A 23,062-nucleotide genomic window follows, 5' to 3' on the forward strand; every position below is an offset into this window, starting at 1 on the left:
TTCAGCAAACTTGATTAGAACTAATCACAATTAAATTAATAATTCGTTGATTTAAAAAAAAAAAGATTATGTACAACGTTATGATCAGCTATCCACGATAAACACTCAAATAAAACAACTTTTGAACGCAAATTTCCTTCAGAAATTCCAATGTGGACGAGAAAAAAAAAACTATCTCATAATAATGCAAATAACTATGAGTTAAATGTAAAAAAAGGAATGGCTTTATTTTATTTGTATTTAAAAAAGTTTTTTTTTGCTCGACACTGTCAGAATTTGAGAATTTTCTCCTATGTGAACGGATTTTGATAAATGTCACATCTTGTCAAAACGAAACGTCAAGCTAATTTTAAAGGTTTTAAGCGATTTGGAGCCTTTACGGGGCTCGTCGAACAAAAAAACGTTGTATTCAACTCGTTCGTGTGTAAATTGGGCCTTTTTTGGCACTCGTGGGCCTTTAAAACGCGTGCCAAAAAAGGCCCAATTTACACACAAACTCGTCAAATAAACTACTATTATTGTAAAAAATCACAAATAATTTGATGCTTCTGTATCTTAACTGTAATTTATGGTAGTTTTTGACATTTTTGGTACTGAGCGTTCCCGACTTACTACGTAACCGTAACCGAATCACAAGGAGTTTTTCGTGAAAAATTATAAAAATGTTTTACTCAGCATGTCCATGGGAAAGACTTGCGTCAGGTGGACCTCAACGTCGACGACTGAGCAGGATTCGAAGTATGTACATGGTACTTTCAAAAAATTACAGATGGATTAATAATAATTTCTACACGCATAGATGATCTGACTGGGAAATGAAATTGTAACTGTCTTCAAAATTCCATTAAAAAATACAAATTTATAAATTAATCAACTTAAGTACAGTTGCGGAATTAAAATTTCGGGCACTATTGTCAATGTCATGATATAAACTCTAAAACAACCTTTACGTTAATAAACTTATTTTTTACTCTTGTCATGTTTTTGTCTTTTTGGCATTCAAAAATTGTCATTTGTGGCATAATAACGGGTAGGCAACATATCAAAGCGATGATTTAATGTCAGTCATGATGACAGTAGAAGGTGCTTTACAGAGATTTTGTTGAAGTGACAGAAAAATAGTGCCCGAAATTTTAATTCCGCAACTGTACGTAACATTTTTGTTTACAATACAAAGATTTTTAATTGAAATTAAAAATATTCCTCAAATTACAATTGATATTTAGAAATTGTGCAAGAAAACTACCTCCTCCCCTCAAACTCTCATTATGTTCTCGAGTGTCCCTGACTCGGGGGTGACTTTTAACACAAGCGGAAAGGTAACCACGTAATCATAGTAACGACACGTGACAATCTGGAATCTCCTTATAAGGTAGTACCTACCGAGAAAGTACCAATAAGTATGCCGGCACTATAGAAATTACACCAAATTAAATAAAAAGAGTGAGTACCAACACACATACGAGTATATGTAACAGTACAGTGCTCACTGTACTGTAATATGTGTCTTGGTGACTTGAAGTGCTCTTCTTGTGGGTTTTTTACGGAGTTTTTTCGTAAGACTTGCTGAATAACTTACTTATTACTTTATGTACCGCTTAAATGAGGGTTGGTGAGTGGCCGTATAGTTGAAATTCTTCGTTTGCTTTAAATCGGTGGTAGTTTTTTTTTTTGCTTTTTGTTCTTCTCGTTATCTGACGCCGTTTAGTGGTATCCAATTATGTACGGCGCGATAAAAAAAAGGTCAAAGTAGATTATGAACAAAATAACTCATTATTTACTCGATGCCTTCGGACTGATGTGCATGCAGTTGTCTCCATAATTTCTCTTGAATTATCTACTATTTTACTGTCTCGACCGTTCTTCTGTTCGGTGTCCCGCCACCAGTTTTTCTTTAAACATTTCCGTATTCTCAATAATTCAACAATTCTTCCTACAACTTGGCAAACGTCGTCATAAGAGTGGTCGGCTACGTCGGAGGGAAAATGTTCCCGAAATTCTTCATAACAGTCAACAAAATTAAAATTAAGAAAAGATTGGTCCATAATCGCCTTTGCCCAAGCATGAATAAAAATAAACTCACAGAACACAATCTGACGGAAATTTTTACCGGATCTTCGGTTAGAGCAACGACACGTGAAAACAACAAGACGTTGTTATTATAAACAACAGAAAAAAGACATTTGCATTTATGACACTATGATAAAAAGAAATCGTTTATTCTAATTTATACAGGTGTCCCAGAACTGCCTCACCAGAGTATTTGGTTAACCGTGATAGACTGAATTTTAAGGAAAAAAAGTCCTATCTCAAGCGATAATCGAGAAAAGACATCCTAAACTTGACCAATCAAAGTTGAGCACCATTAAGGTAGGATGACCGCAATTTTGCGTTGCCGGGGTTTCGAATTTTGAATTTTATTGCGATATCAATAATTATTTTTGCTGTCTAACAACCTGTCCGATTTTTTAGTAATACCTGAGGACGAGCTATTGGGATTGGTGAAATGAAAACTTTTTAATTCGGTTACGTGAGCTACAGGAAAATTTATTTTAGTCATCTTGCAGTCTATTATGCTGTCGATATTTCTATGGGGAACCAGTTCTGGGACAGACTGTAAAGACTGTTTTTTTTTTTTTTTTTTTTAATTTAGCGTCGAAGTTGGCGTTGGAGAACGGTACCGCTCGTCTAAGAGCGTACGATTTAAACAGCTGATCCGTGATCCGTTATCCGTACCTATAGTGCATTCACAATCGACAGTTCAACGCCAACTTCGACGCCAAATTAAAAAAAAAAACACCCTTTATAACCAGACTACTGATACTGTCGTAAAATAACGGGCCTTCAAATATATTTATATTTAGAGCAACCTATGGAAATTCAATTGTTTGCAACATTTTTCCACCGTAGAAAATGACACAAGAAACGTCTGACATTTTAACGAAATAAAATTAGGTTAAAAAACATTTTTAACTTTTGTAGTGCATTCTCCCTATTCCCCCTCCACGGAATATGAAATATGAAATTGGGAAAAAGCTTACTATGTAACCTGTGTAACTCCGGACAATAATTGGTTACCTACAAAAATTACTTTACACTGTTAACAGAATTAGAATGTCGTCTACGCCTACTCTAAATATATATTTATTTGAAGGCCCGATACTACCATTGTTTACAACTATATTCCCAATGAAAAACGAACAATAATGATAATAATAATAAGACAAAACAAGCTTCTTTATGCAGTTTAATATTGATCTCTCCTTGAAAGTCTGTTATAAAATTTCATTCGTCATTCGTACCTCATTTGATTGTCCTACTTATCCGGTTAAATATCACCAGTTAAAAGAGAATCTTGTGGTTCGGAGAAAACAGTTTATCTGAAATGTAAGTTATCTACCCCATAATCTAGCATGTTACAGAAGTAACGATAAAATTTCGTTTTTAAAATTGCATTAAAATCACCATATTTACATTGCGTACAGAAACCTACTAAAAAATAGTAGTAGTAGATGGAAACTTAAAAAAATTTCCAATCGATTGAACATACCCAGTGTGTGTGTAGTGTTATAATAATTAAATATTTTTCAATAATACTTTTTAAATTTATTTCATTAGATTAGAAACTGTGATTCCGATTCTGTAATGTGTAATGCCTTGTTACTTTGAACGACTAAAATGATGTTTTTCTTCTGTGGGTTTTTTCTGTGTTTGCCTTGAACGTTTCAACTAATTAATTTAACGTAACAGTAATACCCTCGCTGCTCTATTTTGCCTGCATGACTGTACACAACATGTAAGTGTAGACTGTGTACACTCAATGATCGAATTTTTAGAAAATCTATTTTTATTTTATTGTTATGCCGATTATTTTTGTGGTGGTGTTACGAATGTCAACGGCGGCGGCGCTGGGATGTGAATTTGACGAGTGCGTTAGCACGAGTCGAATTCGAAAGCGCCGTTGACATGAGTATCACCACGGCAAAAATGATCTGCATAACATTGACTACGAGTCGTATTTGGAGGACTATTTAATGAATCAAATTCCACAAATTTCTTTCAGTTTTTCAAATTGTACACTTCAATTTATTAGAAAATAATATTTTTGTGTTCGTTTTTCGCTGCAAAAAAATTTTTCATTTCATTTGTTTAAAATATTCACTTCGATTAATAGTACAATAGTCGCTAATATTTGTACTAGTCCAATATCCGCTGCAATTCTTTTGTAACCATGGAAATCACTAAAATTAAGTTTGTTTCATTGGTTGATGAACATTAAGTGATAGATGAATTAAATAGTCATGTATATTTTTGCAGAAACGAAAAAAAAAATGGATATGTTGATGGTAACTGCTGAAGAGAAAAAGAAAGTTCGCGAGTACTACAATGTTAGCGAAGATCAAATAAAAGAAGACGTCGAACGGATCAAGACGTGGAAAGACAAGCAAGCTCATCTATCCTACGACATCACAGGTTTGCAAAAAGTTTTGTATTTTAATTGAAAAGTTAAAACAAATGAAACTATGCACTTTAATCCCTTGTCATATAATAGTTATTTGTATCGCCAGGCTAGAAACTGTCAAGTGCTCGCACTTGCAAAACAGGTTCTAGCCGTGTAATACATACAACTTTTTCGGCCGACAACTTATTTAAAGCAAAATACAGGGTGATGAAAAAAAAGTGCCCGTGCTAACCTGCACGTTATAAAGTATTTTTAACTAAACACGAATTCGAAATCCAAAATTAAATTTGTCCACTCTTCGCCAAGATATAAGATTTCCTTTTTAGACAATAGAAATCTATATGATTAACCGTTTACTAATAATTTTATTGTTGAAGTCTAGATTTTGGTCGAGTTGATAATGTTCTTAAGTAATAAATGCAAAAAGTCTATCGGAACCAACGTCATTAAAGATGTTAGAGTACCATTTCTTGGGTCCAAAGAAAATTCGTCAATGTTACAACATTGCAAAGCTCCTAAGATACAGAAACATGTAATTTTTGAAAACGATAGCAACAATAATTCAATTTTTAATAGTAATGGTTTTGTCAAATTTAACCTGTCAATTTTCCAAAAAGTCTGAAAAAATGGCATACAATTTTAACGAATATGTAGACATGTTACTCTGCTTGGGTGCATCAAATGATAACGCATCTGAAGCAGCAAGAGACTATGCAAGACTGTACCCTCAACGACGTCATCCAGATGCTAAGGTAATAAGAAGATTGATGCAGCGATTAAGAGAAAACGGCCAAATAATGCCTCTTTATGTAAATCGTGGAAGGCCTCGTGAAGTTCGAACACCAGCTTTGGAGGAAGCTATGTTGGAAGCAATTGAAAATGCGTCAGGACGAAGTATACGAGGATTGGCGCGAGAGTTTCACGTAGACTATCGCACGGTACAAGGTATCCTGGCTGACGAACATTATCATCCTTATCACTATGTTAAAGTGCAAGCTCTTCGTCCAGGTGATTATCCCCTCAGAGTAGAATTTTGTGAATGGCTACTTGGACGTCACAGAATCGATCGTAGGTTTATTCAAAACATTTTATGGACAGATGAATCATATTTTTCTCAAGACGGCATTTTTAATCAACATAATAATCATATCTGGGCAACTGAAAATCCTTTCGCTGTGCATCCTCGTGCACATCAGCACCGCTTCGGAATTAATTTGTGGGCTGGGGTCATTGATAATAACCTCGTAGGACCTTTTACGCTACCTGCCAGAGTGAATGCAGAAAATTTTCTACAATTTTTACAAAATGACTTTCAAGTTTTGCTTGAAGATTTGCCCCTTGCAATTTTGAGGCAAATGTGGCTACAAATGGATGGTGCCCCTCCACATTTTGGTAGGATAGTACGGGATTGGTGTGACGCGACTTATCCAAATAGATGGATTGGTAGAGGTGGCGCGATTGCTTGCCCCCCCCGGTCACCTGACCTCTGGGGTCACCTCCAAAATTTTGTATATGCTACGCTGATTGCTAACTTAGAGGAATTAACAGAAAGAATCAACGCAGCAGTTAATACTATAAATGTTCCTATGCTTCAAAGGGTTCAAGAGAACATTGTTGGAGAAATTTCGAACAGCTATTATAAGATTTAATTGAAACATTTAACTTTTTGTTTAATTTATTGTAAATTAAAATTTTGTTTCATATCCACATGACAGCTTTATTTTTATGCAGGTGACAGAATCTGTCATCAGCATTGGTTTCTTAGATACGGCGAAGTACGTGAATATAATATTTTTTAGAAAAAAAAGTGCAATATTGCCAATTTGTACTGTTAGGAAAGCTGTTTAATTTTTAAAAGAATGTTTTTAGACCATTTTTGTGTTGATTTTCACAATACTTCGACAGAAAATGACATTTAAGTTTCAGTCGTGGGCACTTTTTTTTCATCACCCTGTATAATAATTTTTGTTAAAATATTATCGGTTAGGGAATTTATTTTTCTTCCATTGGCAACATAAAAGATCCAAGAAGCGACTCTGACACCACAAAAGTCAATCAATTCCTCAAATATTCAAAACCGTCGTAGTCCTCTCTGTTATTCCTAACCCCTCGCCAGTTGTCCATGAGGGTTGTCGACCTGGCGGCCGCCCGCCCGTAAGTCTGATAACCCCCTCGGCCTCACTGATTCGACTTCTGCTGTACACAATGTAGAGCTTGCGATAAAGGATACAAATTTGCCCAACATCAATATTTCACACTTAAAAAATTGTACAAAAATTCCACATGACATTGTTTCCAACCTAAAATCTTTCATTAAAAATTCCTGTTTCGATTTTCTTGCTTACGCAATAGTTATTTACGTATAAAGGGCCGAAACATTAACTTTACGCCCGCGGACGAAGTTCCTTCGCCGGGCTTTTATTCGTCCAAGGGCGTCAAGGTCTTTCGGCCTGAGGTACGTACAACGTTTTACGTAGAACGGCCCATCAATATTAATAACAAATCTAGGTTGTCTCTGTAGACAAATTTCTCATTTGCGGGCTTTTTGCTTTGGTTTACAGCCCGCCGGGCCTGTAAAGTTACTTTACCGCCCGCCAGATGTAAAATTTAAGTTTCGTTCATGGTAACTAAGATGTAAACAAACTATTTCAAAACCTTATAGACGAACGGAAAATCAGTATTTTCTAGACGAAGATTGAAAAATTATTATTTCTCATTTACATTTTTTTGATGCCAATGTTTTTTTTCATTTTTTTAACACGAATAAACATTTCAAAAATGTTTGCACGTTTCAGATGACTTCATCGAGAAAATTCTACTAAGAAATAAATTCCGAGTGGAACGGACCAAACAGAAACTGGACAACTACTATTCTTTACGTGGTGACTTCAAAGATATCTTTCAAAATATGGAAAACATAATTCCATCCCAAGAAATGCCGTAAGACATTTAAAAAAATCACATTTTCAACACACATTTCTTTTAAATTGTAGCATGTGTCTTCCGATGTTGAAACTAACTCCAAATTTGGAAAGGGTGGTCCTTGTGAAACTTCTAGACACCGATCCGGATCGATATAACCTCCTCGACTTTATAAAACTCAGTTTTCTTCTCGAAGAATTATGTTTGCAATACGATTATTCAATCGGAACCCGATTCATTTGGGACCTTGAAGGTATCACTTTAAAACATACACTAAAATGGAATCCTTTAGTTCTGTCAAAATACGTAACACTCATAGAGGTAAAAACTAAACTGAACCGTTGAACTTGAGGTTTCTTAACTTTCATTTAGAGGTCCTACTCTTGTCGAATCCTCGGAGTGGAATTTCTCAATTGCTCACCACTTCTAAATAAAGTCCTGGCAATATTGAGAGCTGTGCTGAGAGCAAAGATCTACGAAAGGGTAAAAAACAAGGACGAAACTCGACTCACCTTCAAGCGATTGTACTTTTAGATAACTGTTCATGAAGACATGACGTCTCTACATAAGGTAACACCGAAAGAGTGTTTACCAAAAGAATATGGCGGCACTTTGGAGAGCATTCCCAATTTACTACGTAACCGTTAGAAAATGTGGAATGATTTCTTTTAATCATTATTTTTACAGAAAAATGGGATGAGGTGGTCAAGAATCACGAGAAGTTTTTCGTAAAAAATTACGAAAATGTTTTGCTGAGCATGTCCATGGAAAAGTTGCGTCAGGTGGACCTCAACGTCGACGACAAAGCAGGATTCGGAGTGGATGGTACTTTCAAAAAATTACAGATCGATTAATAAATACACGCATGGATGATTTGTGATTTGACTGTGAAATGAAATTGTAACTGTCTTCAAAATGCCATTAAAAATATTTCTCAATTTACAATTAATCTTAGTTCTCAAGTGTCCTTGGGTCGGGGGTGACTTTTAATACAACCATGTAATCATGATAAGGACACATCTCGAATCTCTTTATAAGGTAGTACCGAGAAAGTACCAAGAAGTACGGCAGCATGATAGGAACTGCACCAAATTAAATAAAAAGAGTGCCCGAGTGAACAACACTGTTATGTGTGTGTTGCTGACTTGAAGTGCAGTTTTTGTGGGTTTTTCAAGGAATGTTTTCGTAAGCCTTGGATAACCTACGTTCGATACCTGCTTTATGTACCGCTTGAATGAGGGGATGGCTGTATCTTTGGTATTCTTTGTTTGCCTTAAATAGGTTGTATTTTTTTTTGCTTTTTGTTCTTATCGTTACCTGACCCCGTTTGGAAACACTGTCACTGGGACTGCACTGACACTTCTTCCGATAATAGCCGTCAATAATGTAGAAACTGTAATCGGACCATGACCATGACCCCAAATAAAGATTACCTATTTTGCAAGCGATTTACCACAGTGAATATCTAAATATTGACGAAGAGGCCTATTACCAACTTAAAAATTAGAGTAAACTTGCATCCTGGAGATGTGTTTTTTTGCTCCATAACATCTACTCGTCGCATCTTCTTCAGCTTCCAACGTTCAATCTGCGATCGCTTCCTGTGAAGTTAACAACTTATCGGTTGATGCTTTTAAAATCATTGAAAATATTTTTTTCCGGGAATAGTCTTGGAAACAACATTTTCCTGCTTATTTACGCGCAGGAAAATTGAATTTTCCGGACTAGTACTGCAAAGACTTTACAAGACGCAAAATTAAGTTTTTCGATGTTTTTTTATTTTATAACTATAGTTGCCAACAAAATTGACAAACTTGATTTTTGTGGAATTTGTAAAAAAAAATTGTAAAACCTGTAAATTTCGTTCTTTTTACAGAATTTTAACACCAACACAAGCGCGATTTTGCAGGGAATAACCATGACCTCACTTGCTCTGCGGCCATCCGGACATCGGGAATATCTTGATCGCGATTTTTTATTGATTTCAGTCGTTTATTTTCAACGGAAAGTTAAGTGTTGAACAAATCTGACAAACAGCAGCAAATGTAGACAAGATCGAAGACGATGCTTCACAATTTTAACACTAACACAAGCGCGTTTTTGCAGGCAATAACGATGACCTCACTTCCGGACATCGGGAATATCTTGACTGCGATTTTTTATTGATTTCATTCATTTATTTTCAACGGAAAGTTAAGCGTTGAACAAATCTGACAAACAACATTGAAACATTTTTTTTTTCACAAACAACGGTTGACATGACGACGTCCTCCGCACACTTATTAATCATTCGGTTTTTTCGATGGTGTTGAAAAAATGTATTTCAAAAAGATAAGTGTGAACGAATCGTAGAGATATTACAAAAACTGTTGTACAATACACGTCCGTTAGGGCCTTTACTGCCTCGCCCGTATTATTTCGATTTCCCAATTAAAATTATCTATTGGCAATTTATCGCTGGAAAATTCGGAACTGCATGGTGAAATAACCAAGTTAAACAAATGTTTGTCTAGTGCCAGTTCTGGAGAGCAAATGATGTTAGCGAACGTAGATAAAATTCTCATGTGCCAATGCTGTAACTACAGACTTTCAGCAAACTGTAATAGTTAAGGCTAAAGATGAAAAACAGCATATTTCCAAGACGAAGTTATATGTCATGAAAATCATCGATGCACTGGAGTGCGTTAATATTGGGAAGGCCAAGAACTTAAAAGATGGTCGCTTGCCTTTGAAATGTGAAAATTACAGCAACTTTAAGCAAATTGCAAAAAATAAGTTGTCCCAGTTATACGAAGTTCGTGAAGTGAATTCGCTGCGTCCCAAAATTAGAATTTCTGATGTTTCTGATAATATTCGTGAAAAATACTTAATTCTACATATACATGAAAACGCAAAATGACAATATCTTTGGTGAAAAATAGGAAATCAATTTGCTAAAATTTTGTTCTGAAAACTATATTTTTCAAGTTGTTCTTGAAGTTTATCTTTCGAGAAAAAAATGCTTTTAGTTTGTATGTAGATACTAAAACAAGTTCTCTACTAAATTTTCTCGGCTTGACTAATTTCAATCAACATTACTTGGTATATAATACCAACGACAATAGTATACAGGGTCGCTACAAAGTATGGCAACAGTTAAATATCTCGAGAATGATTTCTTGGAAATCCTTGAGATTTGGTATGGAGTTAAGAGCATTTGAATTCTATTCTTTGCAATTTTTTCAGTTTTATACCATCATTTGTTTTCGAGATACAAAGCTAACTAGAATTTTTTTAAATGGCAACAGGGGTTAATTTCATGATAAAGAGTGTTTTTTTTAATTCAACACTGTATCACATAATGACCGTTTCATTTTTTGTGTGTCATCAAAAGTGTCATCACTTCAGCACAGCTTCATCTCCTGTCACCATATCGAATCATCATTAGAACTTCTATCCGCTCGGTTTCACTTAAATAAGGCATTTTTATAATAAATAAATAAGTAATAAATAAATTAATAATAGAAACTGTTTTCAAAGATAATTGTTTATTTATTTTTTAATTAAAATTTAAAAAAAAAATTTGACCATTCTTATGTAAACTATTATTACATGTGATACATCGTTGGATTCAGAAAAAAAAATCTCTTTTCAAAAATCATAAAATTAACCCCTGTTGCCATTTAAAAAAATTCAAGTTAGCCTTGTATCTCGAAAACAAATGAAGGTATAAAACTGAAAAAATTGGAAAGAATAGAATTTAAATGCTCTTAACTCCTTACCAAATCTCAAGGATTTCCGAGAAACCATTCTCCAGATATTTAACTGTTGCCATACTTTGTAGCGACCCTGTATTATTGAATGAGCGGATATTGATGGCTATTACTCGTGAGAAAGATTTTGTGTCACGAGCCGCGGGCGAGTGGCGTAATTCATCAGAGCGAATAATAGCATCAAATACTCTTATAAAATTTAAATTGAAAACATTGAAAATAAACTCTACAATAAAAAAAATTACGAAAGTTTTACTTGTTGCCAAGACAACAAAGTGCAAGCTTTCTATTGGATGTTTATTGCAGGCGTGCGATTTCCATTGGAAATAATTGATAAAATATGGAACTCATCATTTTATTATGAATACATGAATAAAACATTTCATATTCTTTTCGTTGCTTTTGTTGACCTCTGGTGCAAAATCAACAAAATTATTAACTTACATAATTTGCATAACTAGATTAACTATATTCGATGTAGCAGGTAGACATATCCTGACCTTGTTGAAACCTCTGTTTCGCTTGTTTTTTTAATACTTAGAGTGTAAGCATACCGTAAGAGTATGTAAAAAAAATCCTCATAATGTGAAATTTCAAAAAAAATGTGAAATGTGAAATACAAATGTATTACGTGCAGAACCACTTGACAATGGACATGCTACTTGTAACTCCGGAAGAAAAGAAGAAGATTCATGAGTGCTACAACGTGGACGAGAAACAAATAAAAGAAGACATCGAACTGATCAAGATGTGGAAAGAGAAGTAACCTCACCTGCCAGACACGTTAACAGGTAAATGTTTTTAAATATTTCTGGCAAAAAAAAATCTTGTATTTTGCTGATTTCGGATGAGTTAATCAAACACTGCTTATTAAAAAATATTTGGAAAGCATAGTCCCATCGCAAGAAGCAACGTAATGTATCCCTCTTTCCTTATTGGATTTTAAAATTTGGCAACGTTCGTGGTCACAAGCACTTTGACCGTGGTATTAATATAAACATTTTCGTGCAAAATTATTACCATCTGGAACTTCTTAGAAATTTTCTGATCTATTATAATTAGCACGTACCTTCCTATGCCCAACTTAACAACGAATCTGGAAAGAGTTATCATAGTGAAATTAAGAGATATTGATCCCAACCATTACGAGCTGGTGGACATCGTCAGAGGTACCATTATTTTAAAGCAAATAAGTCTACTGTACGACAACCGTGTTGCAATACGAGCTATTTTTGACGCCGAGGGCATTTCTCTCACACACGTAATAAAATGGAATCGTCTAATTATAACAAAATTCAATACACTCGTTGAAGTACTAACTCTTATGTTGGAATCGTTCTCAATTGATCTTCGTTGATTTCAGAAAGCTTATTCATGTCGAATCGCCGGATTGGAGTGTCTCAACTTTCCCTCGTTTGCCAATAAAATTATGAAAATATTTCATTTCATTTAGTTAACGTGTGAACACTGTTATTTACATTAAAGTGCGGTAGGTGTTGTAGTGACCCAGTTTAAAATTTAAATTTTTATTACCGGTACCGCCACGAGAGCGCGCCATAGTACTAGCGGCTAGACTCGGTACTAAGGGATGGGGTTGGTAATCCTGGGGAGTGGTGAACTCTGCGAGCGGAAATATAGCGGGGGTAAAGCGGGATCTCGCGCGCGTAGTTGAAGGGGGTAGGTCAATTTTGTTTGGTTTTTCGAAACAAACACACCTTGCGAAGAGCGATCCAGTTTCTCCAATTTGTAAGTTAAATCTGACTCTATTTCACTACCGTCCCGAGTAGATATTTGTACCCCCGTGAAGAATTCGACGTTTTCATTCACCTGGGTAATTTATTCCACGTTCGTTGGCTTTTTGTTTTGGTTTTTGGGACCAGGACCACGTGGTAAGGGTATGTTGTAGATTTCAGTTTGTTGCATGCTGTTTCTTTAAGAAGCGTCCATTTGTTAATTTTAAGCGTTATCCCTAAGTTTCTCCCGGGAGGTTCATTTTTGACAATTTGTTAATTTCGAAAATTAGTAGCCGTCGTCCGGACCGCGTGCGTCCATTTTGTTTTTCTTTCACTAACATTTTCTAACGGCACTCGACCCGCGATATTTTTTTGTTTAGTATTGCCAGCGAGTATTGTATTCCTTTTTAAAGCGCTTTTATTTTATCGTTATTTAACTTCGCGTTTTGTTCTCGTTTATTTCCTCATTGTTTAATGTTGCGTTTTGTTTTGCTTGTGTTAGCCTTGTCTAATGTTGCGTTTTGTTTGCTTATTTTATCATTGTCTGATGTTGCGCTTTGTTTTGCTGGATTTTCTCATTGTTTAATGTTACGCTTTGTTCGATAGAATTAAACTCGGTTTTTTTTTCCTTCGTGTTGTTGCTAGATTTCGGAAAAGTTAAAGTAAAATGTTGTAAGTGCGCCCCTGTGGGAGCTAGGTGACAATCAGGAAGTCGTGGGGTTGTTTAGTAAATTTCTGTGGAAGCTACGGTTATTTAGAGCCGTTAGCGGGGGCGGACCTTAGTCTTTGCGGGAGCGGCGTCGGGATGTTTTCGTGAAGCTTCCGTCGACGGTTATAGAGACTTCGGGGTTTTGTCCGGAAACGGTTGGTTGGGGGACGGCGGACCTAGGTCTTTGCGGATGCGGTCTAGGAATGCTAATCGTACGACCCCGAAACGCTCTGTCACTCTTGCTTGGTCGGTGAAATAGTCTGACGTTCATTAATACCCCGAATATCTATAAACGTCGCTTGATTTCAAGATGGCGTACCTTGACCGCGTAGTTCCAAATTAAACATTGTTTTTGCCATTAATCGAATTGTAAAATATGAGTAATACCTGGGATACGGTTGTTGAAGAGGGATTTTCATCCGTCCCTGTCTGTAATAACTGCACCATAATTTGTTCACTTGTTTTGCAAGCTTTAACCTGTCATTTTTGCCGGTCATTTACCCGTTTTCTGTTATTTTAAATATTGCTGCATTCATGTTGTCGTTTATCTTTGTAATGTACTCAACTAGTTAATTTCTTGTACTCCGTTAACTTAATTTCTGTCTTTTTGTATTCGTTTCTTTTTTTTTTAATCGAAGTTATTACAGGCATTTTTAATAAAAGGTATTTTGCGTCCCTCACATCTGTGTTTTATTTGCGGCACTCTTCCAACTGGAACCCTCACCGTTTGCATTCCGAACCTTTTTTCCGCCAAAAGAAAATCACAACGTAGGGCTCCTCCGATTCGATGACGATCACGACCACATTTGTTACCGTTTTGCGAAAGTTCAAATATTTGACGGAAAAAGTAATGTATTCAAATCATTACAGTGTCTTTGACAGCGCTACAACCAGGTTTCAGGCACGAGGCAAAGCCGAGTGCCTGTTTAGTTGGAGCGATGTAAATTGTCAAATACCTACGGCACGACATTTGTATTAGATTTTTCGGCTAATCAAATGTTTGATTAATTAATTGGCTTCATTACTAAAAACAGAAATGCGGACCATTTGGAGTTGATGGAACTTTTAAAAAATTGCCAATCGATTGAAAGTATCCACTGTATTTGTAGTGTTACAATAAATAAATATTTTCCATTAATACTTTTTAAATTTATTTCATTAGATTAGAAACTGTAATTCCGGTTCTGTACTGTGTATTGCCTTGTTACTTTGAGCGATTAAAATGACGCTTTCCTTCTGTGGGTTTTTTCTGTGCTTGTGCCTTGAACTAGTTAATTAAACCTAACAAATACTCCTCCTTAGTACAGTTGATGTTTACAAAACCCAGATAATTATAATATAAAATACCCTCGTTACTTTATTTTGCCTGTACGTCTTCTGTACACAAGTGTAGACTGCGTACACTCAATGATAGAATTTTTTGAATACAGTACAACTTCTCTAGTCCGGACAGATATCGGCCACCGGCCGTCCGGATTGAAGGGTTTTCCGGATTAGCGAAGAGTTTTTTTAAATCTAATTTATAACAAAAAAACTAATATTTTTATTAGGAAAGATAAAGTTATACAGAAAATAGGATGATAAGAGTACATTTTATGTTCTCTTAAAAAATTCATCCGTTTTTTTCTGAGTAGCTGCTTGCAAATATTTCTTCTGGGCGTTTTCTTCGACCTTTTTCATCAACAGTATATCTTGTAAGGGTAGTTGATTTTCTCCTGCCTATTTTATACATACCCAAAATGCTTTAATCGCGTCACAGTGTTTTATCCTAGAAACTTCCCCATTTTCACTCTCTTCATCATCATGTTCGTCCTCTTCTTCTTGATTTTTTTTCTACAGCTACACGAAGTGTCTTATTGTGTCTTTATTTTTTTTTATATCAGCTATAGTAGATGTAGAAACATTAAACTTTTCACTCACTCGTCGAATGCTTAACCCTTTGTCAAGAGTCTTTTATAATTTACACTTATCAGTGTTGTAATTGTTTTATGGTATGTATCGTTTTGTTGGAGCCATGATATAAGATGTATGTATCAATGCAGGCAAGAAAATACTGAGTGCATTCGGAAATCAACACTCGTTTAGATTTCCAGAAGCCATTCTGAGAGAATTCTTGCAGAATTAAATATAAAACGGTATCAAGCTTTCAAGAGAGTCTCCAAATTACAAAATAAAACAAATTGCAAACACTTAAAAACCGATTGCTCCATATTTTGTCCGAACTGTAGAGGTAAAAAATCAGAAATGTCCGAAACGTGAGAGCGTCCGAACTATAGTCCAATCAATAGGGAGTTTTACCTTGCAAAAGGTACAGAAAAGTTTATACTTGGCAGGTATCTTCTATCAGGCATATTATTAATATTGTTGAGTTTGCGACCTTGGGGGGTTGCCGCTCGCCCCGTCATACTGGAGAATAGGGGTGCAAAATCACATTTTTGCGATTATTTCCTTATCCGTGCGAGATACCTCTATCTTAGATAGATAAATGTGATTTTCCACCCCTATTCTCCAGTATGGCGGGGCGAGCCGCAACCCCCCAAGGTCGCAAACTCGGCAATATTAATAACATGCCTAATAAAAGATACCTGCCAAGTATAAACTTTTCTGTACCTTTTGCAAGGTGGAGCCATTTTTATGTCTCTATTGACTGGACTACTATTGGAGTGTCCGATCTAGAGTATGTCCGAATTGTCGAAGTTGTACTGTATCTATTTAAAATAATAATGTAGATTTTTGCAGAAACGAAAAAAAAAATGGATATGTTGATGGTAACTGCTGAAGAGAAAAAGAAAGTTCGCGAGTACTACAATGTTAGCGAAGAAAGAGAAGCAAGCTCATCTACCCTACGACATCACAGGTTTGCAAGAAGTTTTGCATTTTAATTGAAAATTTAAATGGTAATTTACGTTATAAGTCCGGTAGGTTACAAGTACTACCGGATGTACATCGTAATGTATTTTCTAATTTGCTGTTTTAACAAAGCTCTGTTAATAAGCTATTAACACATCCGAAATCTAGGAACTATTTTCAGTTGGTAACACACATTGCCGGCAGCAAATTAACTCAGGTATTCTCTGCTATTTGCCGCATTTCTCGATAATTCATCTTTAATTACAATTTCACTTGCGAAAAATGACAATTACGTTTAGTCTAGATTCAAATTTAGAATTTTACTTTAAATATTAACCATGAAATAAATGTGTCATCAACTGTCACAAAATTCCCTAAATTACCAAAATTGATTTTATGTATTTGTAAAAAAAACATGTATTAAATATGCAAATTAGAAAAAACAGCATAAAAAAATCGTTTTATAAAATTAAAGAGCACTCGTCATTTACAGGCACTCCTGCTTGTAGCAGTCGTGCTGCAAATCTGACTCGTATCTTAATATAAGTTTTATAAAACTCATGTTTTAATATACGTACTATTATTTCATACTGGAAGTCTCTTGTGCATCATAATTTTATTTCAAAAATTAAAAAATCACATTATTCTGTGAAAATAGCATCACCTTTCTCCTGTGGCAACGGCCGTTGCTATTGTTTTTTTAGACTGAATATTTTTTGACTTTTTCACTTTTCAATGTCAGATTTGATGGATAAAAATAAAACAGTCCGGTAAATGTTGCTTAGTGACACTTTCCGGCTCTGATACTGTTATAACTCACCTTGATGATGAACATCTACCGGATAGTATAAAATAAACAAATAAAAAGATGCACTTTAATCTCTTGTCATTGAAATTATTATTTCTTGTTCGTCATTTATATTTTTTTATATCAATATGTGTTGACGCCTATTTAGAGAGGGGGGTAACCACCCTCATCGCTCACCTCCATCTCACCCCCGACTTGTAACTTGTAAGCAGTCGCTTGAGTCGTTTGTAATAAGACAAACAGTCCAAAAATAAACGTCTGCATCTAAAATAGTTGCATTTATTACTGGTCCTTCGAACATAACGCCACAATATGTTTTTAATTATTTAACAGGAATAAAAATTTCAAAAATGTTTGCATATTTCAGATGACTTCATCAAGAAAGTTCTACTAAGAAATAAATTCCGCGTGGAACGGACCAAACAGAAACTGGACAACTATTATTCTTTACGTGGTCACTTCAAAGATCTCTTTCAAAATATGGAAAACATAATTCCATCCCAAGAAATACCGTAAGACATTTAAAACAATCACATTTTTCCCACACATTACTTTTAAATTGTAGCATGTGCCTTCCGATGTTGAAACTAACTCCAAATTTGGAAAGGGTGGTCCTTCTAAAACTTCTGAACACCGATCCGGATCCATATAACGTGCTCGACTTTGTAAAAGTGAGTTTGCTTCTTCAAGAATCATGTTTGCACTACGATTATTCAATCGGAACCCGATTCATTTGGGACCTTGAAGGTACCACATTAAAACATACACTAAAATGGAATCCTTTAGTTGTGGCAAAATTTCTGACACTCGTCGAGATATAAATTAAACTAAACCATTAAACTTTAGTTTCTTAACTTCCATTTAGCGGTCCTACTCCTGTCGAATCCTCGGAATGGAATTTATCAATTGCTCACCACTTCTAAATAAAGTCATGGCAATATTGAGAGCTGTGCTGAGAGCAAAGATCTACGAAAGGGTAAAAAACAGGGACTTTTAACACAAGCAGAAAGGTAACCATGCAGGCATGGTAACGACACATGACAATCTGGAATTTCTTCATAAGGTAGTACCTACCGAGAAGTACGGCAGCACGATAGGAATTACACCAAATTAAATAAAAACAGTGAACGAGTGAACAACACTGTTAAGATAGCCATACACGGGATTTGCTCAAGGTTCAGCCTGAACAGTCCAAGCCTTGAAGAATTCCTCAACGTTTGAGACGGCGTCCTTGAGGCCGGGGTGGGTGGGGGAGATACAAAAATCCCGAACAAAAATCAGTTATTTTTCCTCCTTGAGGCCGGATTTTCCCAGTCTTTTGCCGCGTGTATGTGTTGTCAAAACCATATCTTCTTTAGCGATAAAAGGGGTGACTAATGAAAGGAGATGTAAATTAGTATGGTGGTCCATCCTCAGATAATTGTGGAAATCTTTCGGGAAAACCTCCAGTTCAGTAATTAGATTCTCGTGGGAATACACGCTTCTCTTCAAAGCCAATCCTTGCACCATACACCTCTTTTGCGTCTTTTCTGGCGAAAGCGTGCCACGGTTCAAACTGGCCAGAGGGCACAATACTTGGGCTAGCTCGATCTCAGGGCGCCACTTGCGGCGAAGTCGAGGGTTCTTTTGGTAGCAGGCCCCGCAAGTAGCCTGCTGACCTGGCCAGGAGAGGTGTTTGAAGTTCGCGAGAACGAAAAGAAACGCACAAAGTGGACGTGGCTGGACCTAGGCGCTATTCAAACAGGCGAAACCAAAAAAATACAGACGGGCGAGCTGAGGGGGGTAGTATTGATACACACTATGTAAGTGAAAATTGAATATAATTGAAATGACTGTAAATAATGATAATGATAAATATATGAATTGGTAAATATATAAATGTGAATTGATATAAATATAAATATAGAAATGTACAATAAAAAGGGGTGGAAACTCGGTTCCAGCAATCCGGCCGAAATAGCTATTTCCGCAGAGCTTTACAACAAGCGAATCTCGCTGATGTCTACGCGGAGATGTTAACAAGGTTATAATGTGATATATTTTATATAACAAAAGTAAGTGAGCTATTTCACTTGCTAGATTGAGTTAGTTTGTAAATTATGATATGGTTAATAAGATGTTAAAAAAAGGTTAGATAAAATGAAATTGAGTCGAATAAGAGGGGTGGCTTGCCGGTCTCCAGGAGCAGTCCGCGCTCAGGGGCCGTAGAGGAGCGTGTCCTTTCCCAGTCGTTCGGGGATGTGGTGGCAAAGTCCTTTGAGCGGAGCTGACGGTTCTAGAGACGAGACTGGAGCCACAGAGGTCTCGGGCGCGTCGACGATGAGCCCGACGCACGGTTTTCTCTTGACCTCGACGTAAGACGGTTGGGGTCGAAGTCTAGGGGGTGGAGATGGAGGATTCCCTAGAGGAGTACTACGGGTAGCACATTGTCTACATGGAGACTCACCTATACCCTCAGGCAAGGGAAATGCCTCGCAGAAGTCTACTTCGATTGCGTCACGAGCCTTAGCGTTTGGACCAAAATCCTCCCTAAGCGGAGTTGGAAGGGTGCGCTCAAATTTTCCACACGGAGACGATACAGCACACCATCCACAAGGTTTCGACGAATAAGAAGATCCCTGGCACCAGGTAATAAATTGATTTCACTCGAACGAAACGGTCCGCAAAGGCACGTGGCACGGTAGATTCAGAAGAGGAAAAAACGTGAGTGAAGATTCTCCTGATAAGATGGAATATTCTCGAAGGAGTCGCGCGCGCGCTCGTCTTCGCGCTAGCAAAAGAGGGAATTTTGTAGGCAACCAACGATTCCTGAAGAGGTATGTTGGGCGAAAAACCAAGGGTGACAAGCGCTCCCATGCAACACGATGAAAACAATTTGCAAAAACACGAGAACAACCAACAACCACCAATAGTCAACACAGAACTAGTGTGTTGACTTGAATTTGAACCTGGAGAAAATCCTCATGGTTTTTTCCTTCAGGATTTCCTTGGGGAAAATCTTCTCCGTGTGTGGGCGAGGGTTCGGTAGAGGAAATCCCTCACTGCGTTCGGCAGCCAATCTACCAGCCGCAGCACATAAAACTTCATTTTTGCTCCTCATAACATATTAACCGAGTATTTGATTAGAGCAAGGACAAACACTAATTCGATTGTGTTATAAACAACTAAAACAAGGTTCAGAGCCACTTCTTTTTTCTTCTAATTTACATAACCAGATTCCCGTCGTAAAAATCTACATTATATGCATATTGCAACATTAACATTTATTAAAGTCAAAACGAATCTTGTGTTTCGAAGAGAAGATTCTATCTGAAATGTAAGTACACACGATAATCTTGCATGCTACGAAAGTTAGGATAAAACTTCATTTCAAAGTAAACTAAACTCACTGTAATTACGTCACGCGCAGAAACATTTGAAAATGGACTTGCTGTTAGTAACACCGGAAGAAAAGAAGAAAATTCATGAGTACTACAACGTGGACGAGAAAGAAATAAAAGAAGACGTCATGATGATCAAATCTTGGAAAGAGAAACAACCTCACTTGCCGGACACACTGACAGGTGAAGATTTTTTTAGTTTTCACACCATTTCAGATGACTTTTTATTTTAGATGATTTGATCGAGAAAATTTTACTAAGAAACAAGTTTCGAGTGGAACGGACCAAACACAAATTGGACAACTATTATTCCCTTCGAGGCCTCTACAAAGACCTTATTCAAAATTTGGAAAAGGTGATCCCGTCACAAGAAGCCACGTAAAGTATTATTGCATTTAAATATTTTCTGCACAAATATAAATTATAAAACTAGTCCATGATGATGTGAACTTGTTTATTGCAAATTTAATTAACACCATAAACGTCCTCTTTTTATCAATTAATTAAAATTAATAGGATTATTGAAAGCTATTTTTATATGAAAAACATGCTTTCTTCAAAACATCATTCTACCACCTTTCCCTACGTATGGCAACTCGTTTAATACTTAGGCCAAGAACGTTATATTTAAAGTTTTCTGAAAAAAAAAATCAAACAAGAACACCCAAGTGCTTGTTCGGTACATGAAAATTTTATCACGACTATTATTATTTTATACTTAGTTATTTATATGATTTCTATTCGATTTGTTTCTTTTCCTTTATCACTTCTAAAATGGTGTTTCTACACCTCTTTGCTTTGAAAGCACATTCAGCGGACTTGACATTAAATGAATAATTCCAGGGATTGATTTAAAACCAAATTAATTTATTATTTTCCACTTTAGCACATACCTTCCTCTACCAAAACTAACACCGAATTTAGAAAGACTGGTAATAGTAAAAATAATGGACGCTGATCCAGACCATTACGAAGTCATCGATCTCGTGAAATTTACCATAGCTGTGCAAGAAGTGCGTCTATTATACGACCACGATGTCGGAACTAGAATTATTTACGACGCCAAAGGCGTTACCCTCAGACACATGATGAAATGGAATCCTCTAATCCTGACAAGATTAAGCACACTTGTTGAAGTATTAAATGTACTAAAAATTCGTCATTCTCTGTTGATTTTTACCGATTTTAGAAAGCTTATTCGTCTCGAATCGTCGGGTTAGAGTGTCTTAATCTACCATCGTTCGCAAATAAAATGATGGCAATATTTAAACTCGCCCTTAGACCCAAACTCTACGATAGGGTAAAAATAAATTAATAAAAATAATATAACGTAAAAAAATTGTACTTTTAGATAATGATACATGAAAATTTGGAATCTCTTTATAAGGTAGTACCGAAAGAGTACCTAACCAGTGAGTATGGCGGCACAGTGGGAACTATACCGGATTTATTGAGTAATTTGCAAATAACTTTGCCTTTTGATTTAACTGTGACTTACATTTGCAGAGAAATGGGATAAAGCAATAGAAAGTCATAAGGATTATCTCGAGAAAAGTTATGAAAGCGTTTCCTTGGAGCATCTGCGTCCAGTGGACATGACAGACGAGAAATACGGAGCTTTCGGAGTCGATGGGACTTTCAAAAAATTGGCAATCGATTGAGCATATCCACTGTTTTTGTAATAGGAGTACAAATAAATATTTTTCATTACTACATTCTTAATTTATTTTATTGGATTAGTACAACCTCATCGAAGATCAAATAAAAGAGGACTTCGAATGGGTCAAGACTTGAAAAGGCAAGCAATTTTTAGCTAAAATTAATTATGGTAAAAACTTCAAATGAGGTAACTTTAGACGCCACAATTAATCCATCAATCGGTTTCATCCACAAGGTTAACACGATTGCAAATTTTGTTGATCACACGACATGACGATGTACAGGGTGATTTATAATAGGTGTAAAAAACTTTGACATCGTGTCCAGGAAGTCATTTTAAGAACAAAATGTTATATAAGCATAGGTCCTATTTTGTTTATTTACAAAACTATATCAGATTTAAATTTTATTGAAATAGAAAAATAAATGACTGACAGAAAAATATTGCATATAAAAATTGTTTAAAATGTCCTCCTTAGGCTCGAATGCAAGCATGGCACCTGGGAACCATCGAGTGGTAAACAAGCGCTATTGTTGCATCATCTTGACGAATTTCATTAAATTTATTTGCTATTTGGTCAAGTAATTGTTCACGTGTTTTTCTTTCGACATTGTAAACCAGTTGTTTCAACTGGCCCCAAAGAAAAAATCCCAGGGGTTTAAGTAGTGAGATCTTGGGGGCCAAGCAATAAAACGTCTATATATCAGGAAATACTACCTAGAGTATCTAGACGCCTGAAAACCGTTACCATCGCAATACCCATACAGATAAATAATATCTGCATGT

The 23,062-nt window shown here is 36.1% G+C and overlaps 3 protein-coding genes and 1 long non-coding RNA gene across 6 annotated transcripts in view; 2 read left to right on the plus strand and 2 right to left on the minus strand.

Moving 5' to 3' along the window:
• LOC138139030 (centrosomal protein of 162 kDa) overlaps nt 1–23,062 on the minus strand; it is a 51,764-nt gene that overhangs the window by 18,790 nt on the left and 9,912 nt on the right. The gene's annotated exons all lie outside the window — the stretch shown is intronic.
• LOC138139034 (retinol-binding protein pinta-like) lies at nt 1,427–8,333 on the plus strand. Of its 3 annotated transcripts, none has more exons than XM_069059191.1 (7): nt 1,427–1,556; nt 4,318–4,473; nt 7,258–7,402; nt 7,456–7,705; nt 7,757–7,867; nt 7,919–8,021; nt 8,072–8,333. In XM_069059191.1, the coding sequence occupies exons 1-7, from the start codon at nt 1,502–1,504 to the stop codon at nt 8,236–8,238; spliced, it is 987 nt and encodes a 328-aa protein (XP_068915292.1). In that variant the 5' UTR covers nt 1,427–1,501; the 3' UTR covers nt 8,239–8,333. The 3 variants fall into 3 exon arrangements, with proteins under 3 accessions (XP_068915292.1, XP_068915293.1, XP_068915294.1); XM_069059192.1 differs by lacking the exon at nt 1,427–1,556 and adding an exon at nt 1,588–1,612; XM_069059193.1 differs by lacking the exon at nt 1,427–1,556 and adding an exon at nt 3,236–3,387.
• On the minus strand, nt 19,040–19,830 carry LOC138139038 (uncharacterized). The gene is made up of 2 exons (XR_011162187.1): nt 19,689–19,830; nt 19,040–19,637 (listed from the first exon to the last, which is right to left on the minus strand). It is a non-coding gene; the product is annotated as an uncharacterized lncRNA (long non-coding RNA).
• Nucleotides 20,658–22,329, plus strand: LOC138139037 (retinol-binding protein pinta-like). The gene is made up of 6 exons (XM_069059197.1): nt 20,658–20,799; nt 20,850–20,994; nt 21,503–21,752; nt 21,806–21,916; nt 21,968–22,070; nt 22,123–22,329. Exons 1-6 carry the CDS (start codon nt 20,658–20,660, stop codon nt 22,275–22,277), a joined length of 906 nt encoding a protein of 301 aa, XP_068915298.1. The 3' UTR covers nt 22,278–22,329.

The sequence above is a fragment of the Tenebrio molitor genome, chromosome 9 (assembly GCF_963966145.1).
Source record: "Tenebrio molitor chromosome 9, icTenMoli1.1, whole genome shotgun sequence".
Taxonomy (NCBI): Eukaryota; Metazoa; Arthropoda; class Insecta; order Coleoptera; family Tenebrionidae; genus Tenebrio; species Tenebrio molitor.

Coding starts and splice junctions, on each gene's coding strand:
- LOC138139034 (XM_069059191.1), top strand. CDS start 1,502: ATGTGTCTTGGTGACTTGAAGTGCTCTTCTTGTGGGTTTTTTACGGAG. Junction 1,557..4,317: donor GTTTTTTACGGAGTTTTTTC/GTAAGACTTGCT, acceptor ATATTTTTGCAG/AAACGAAAAAAAAAATGGAT. Junction 8,022..8,071: donor GAGCATTCCCAATTTACTAC/GTAACCGTTAGA, acceptor TTATTTTTACAG/AAAAATGGGATGAGGTGGTC.
- LOC138139037 (XM_069059197.1), top strand. CDS start 20,658: ATGGACTTGCTGTTAGTAACACCGGAAGAAAAGAAGAAAATTCATGAG. Junction 21,753..21,805: donor GATTAAGCACACTTGTTGAA/GTATTAAATGTA, acceptor TACCGATTTTAG/AAAGCTTATTCGTCTCGAAT. Junction 22,071..22,122: donor AACTATACCGGATTTATTGA/GTAATTTGCAAA, acceptor TTACATTTGCAG/AGAAATGGGATAAAGCAATA.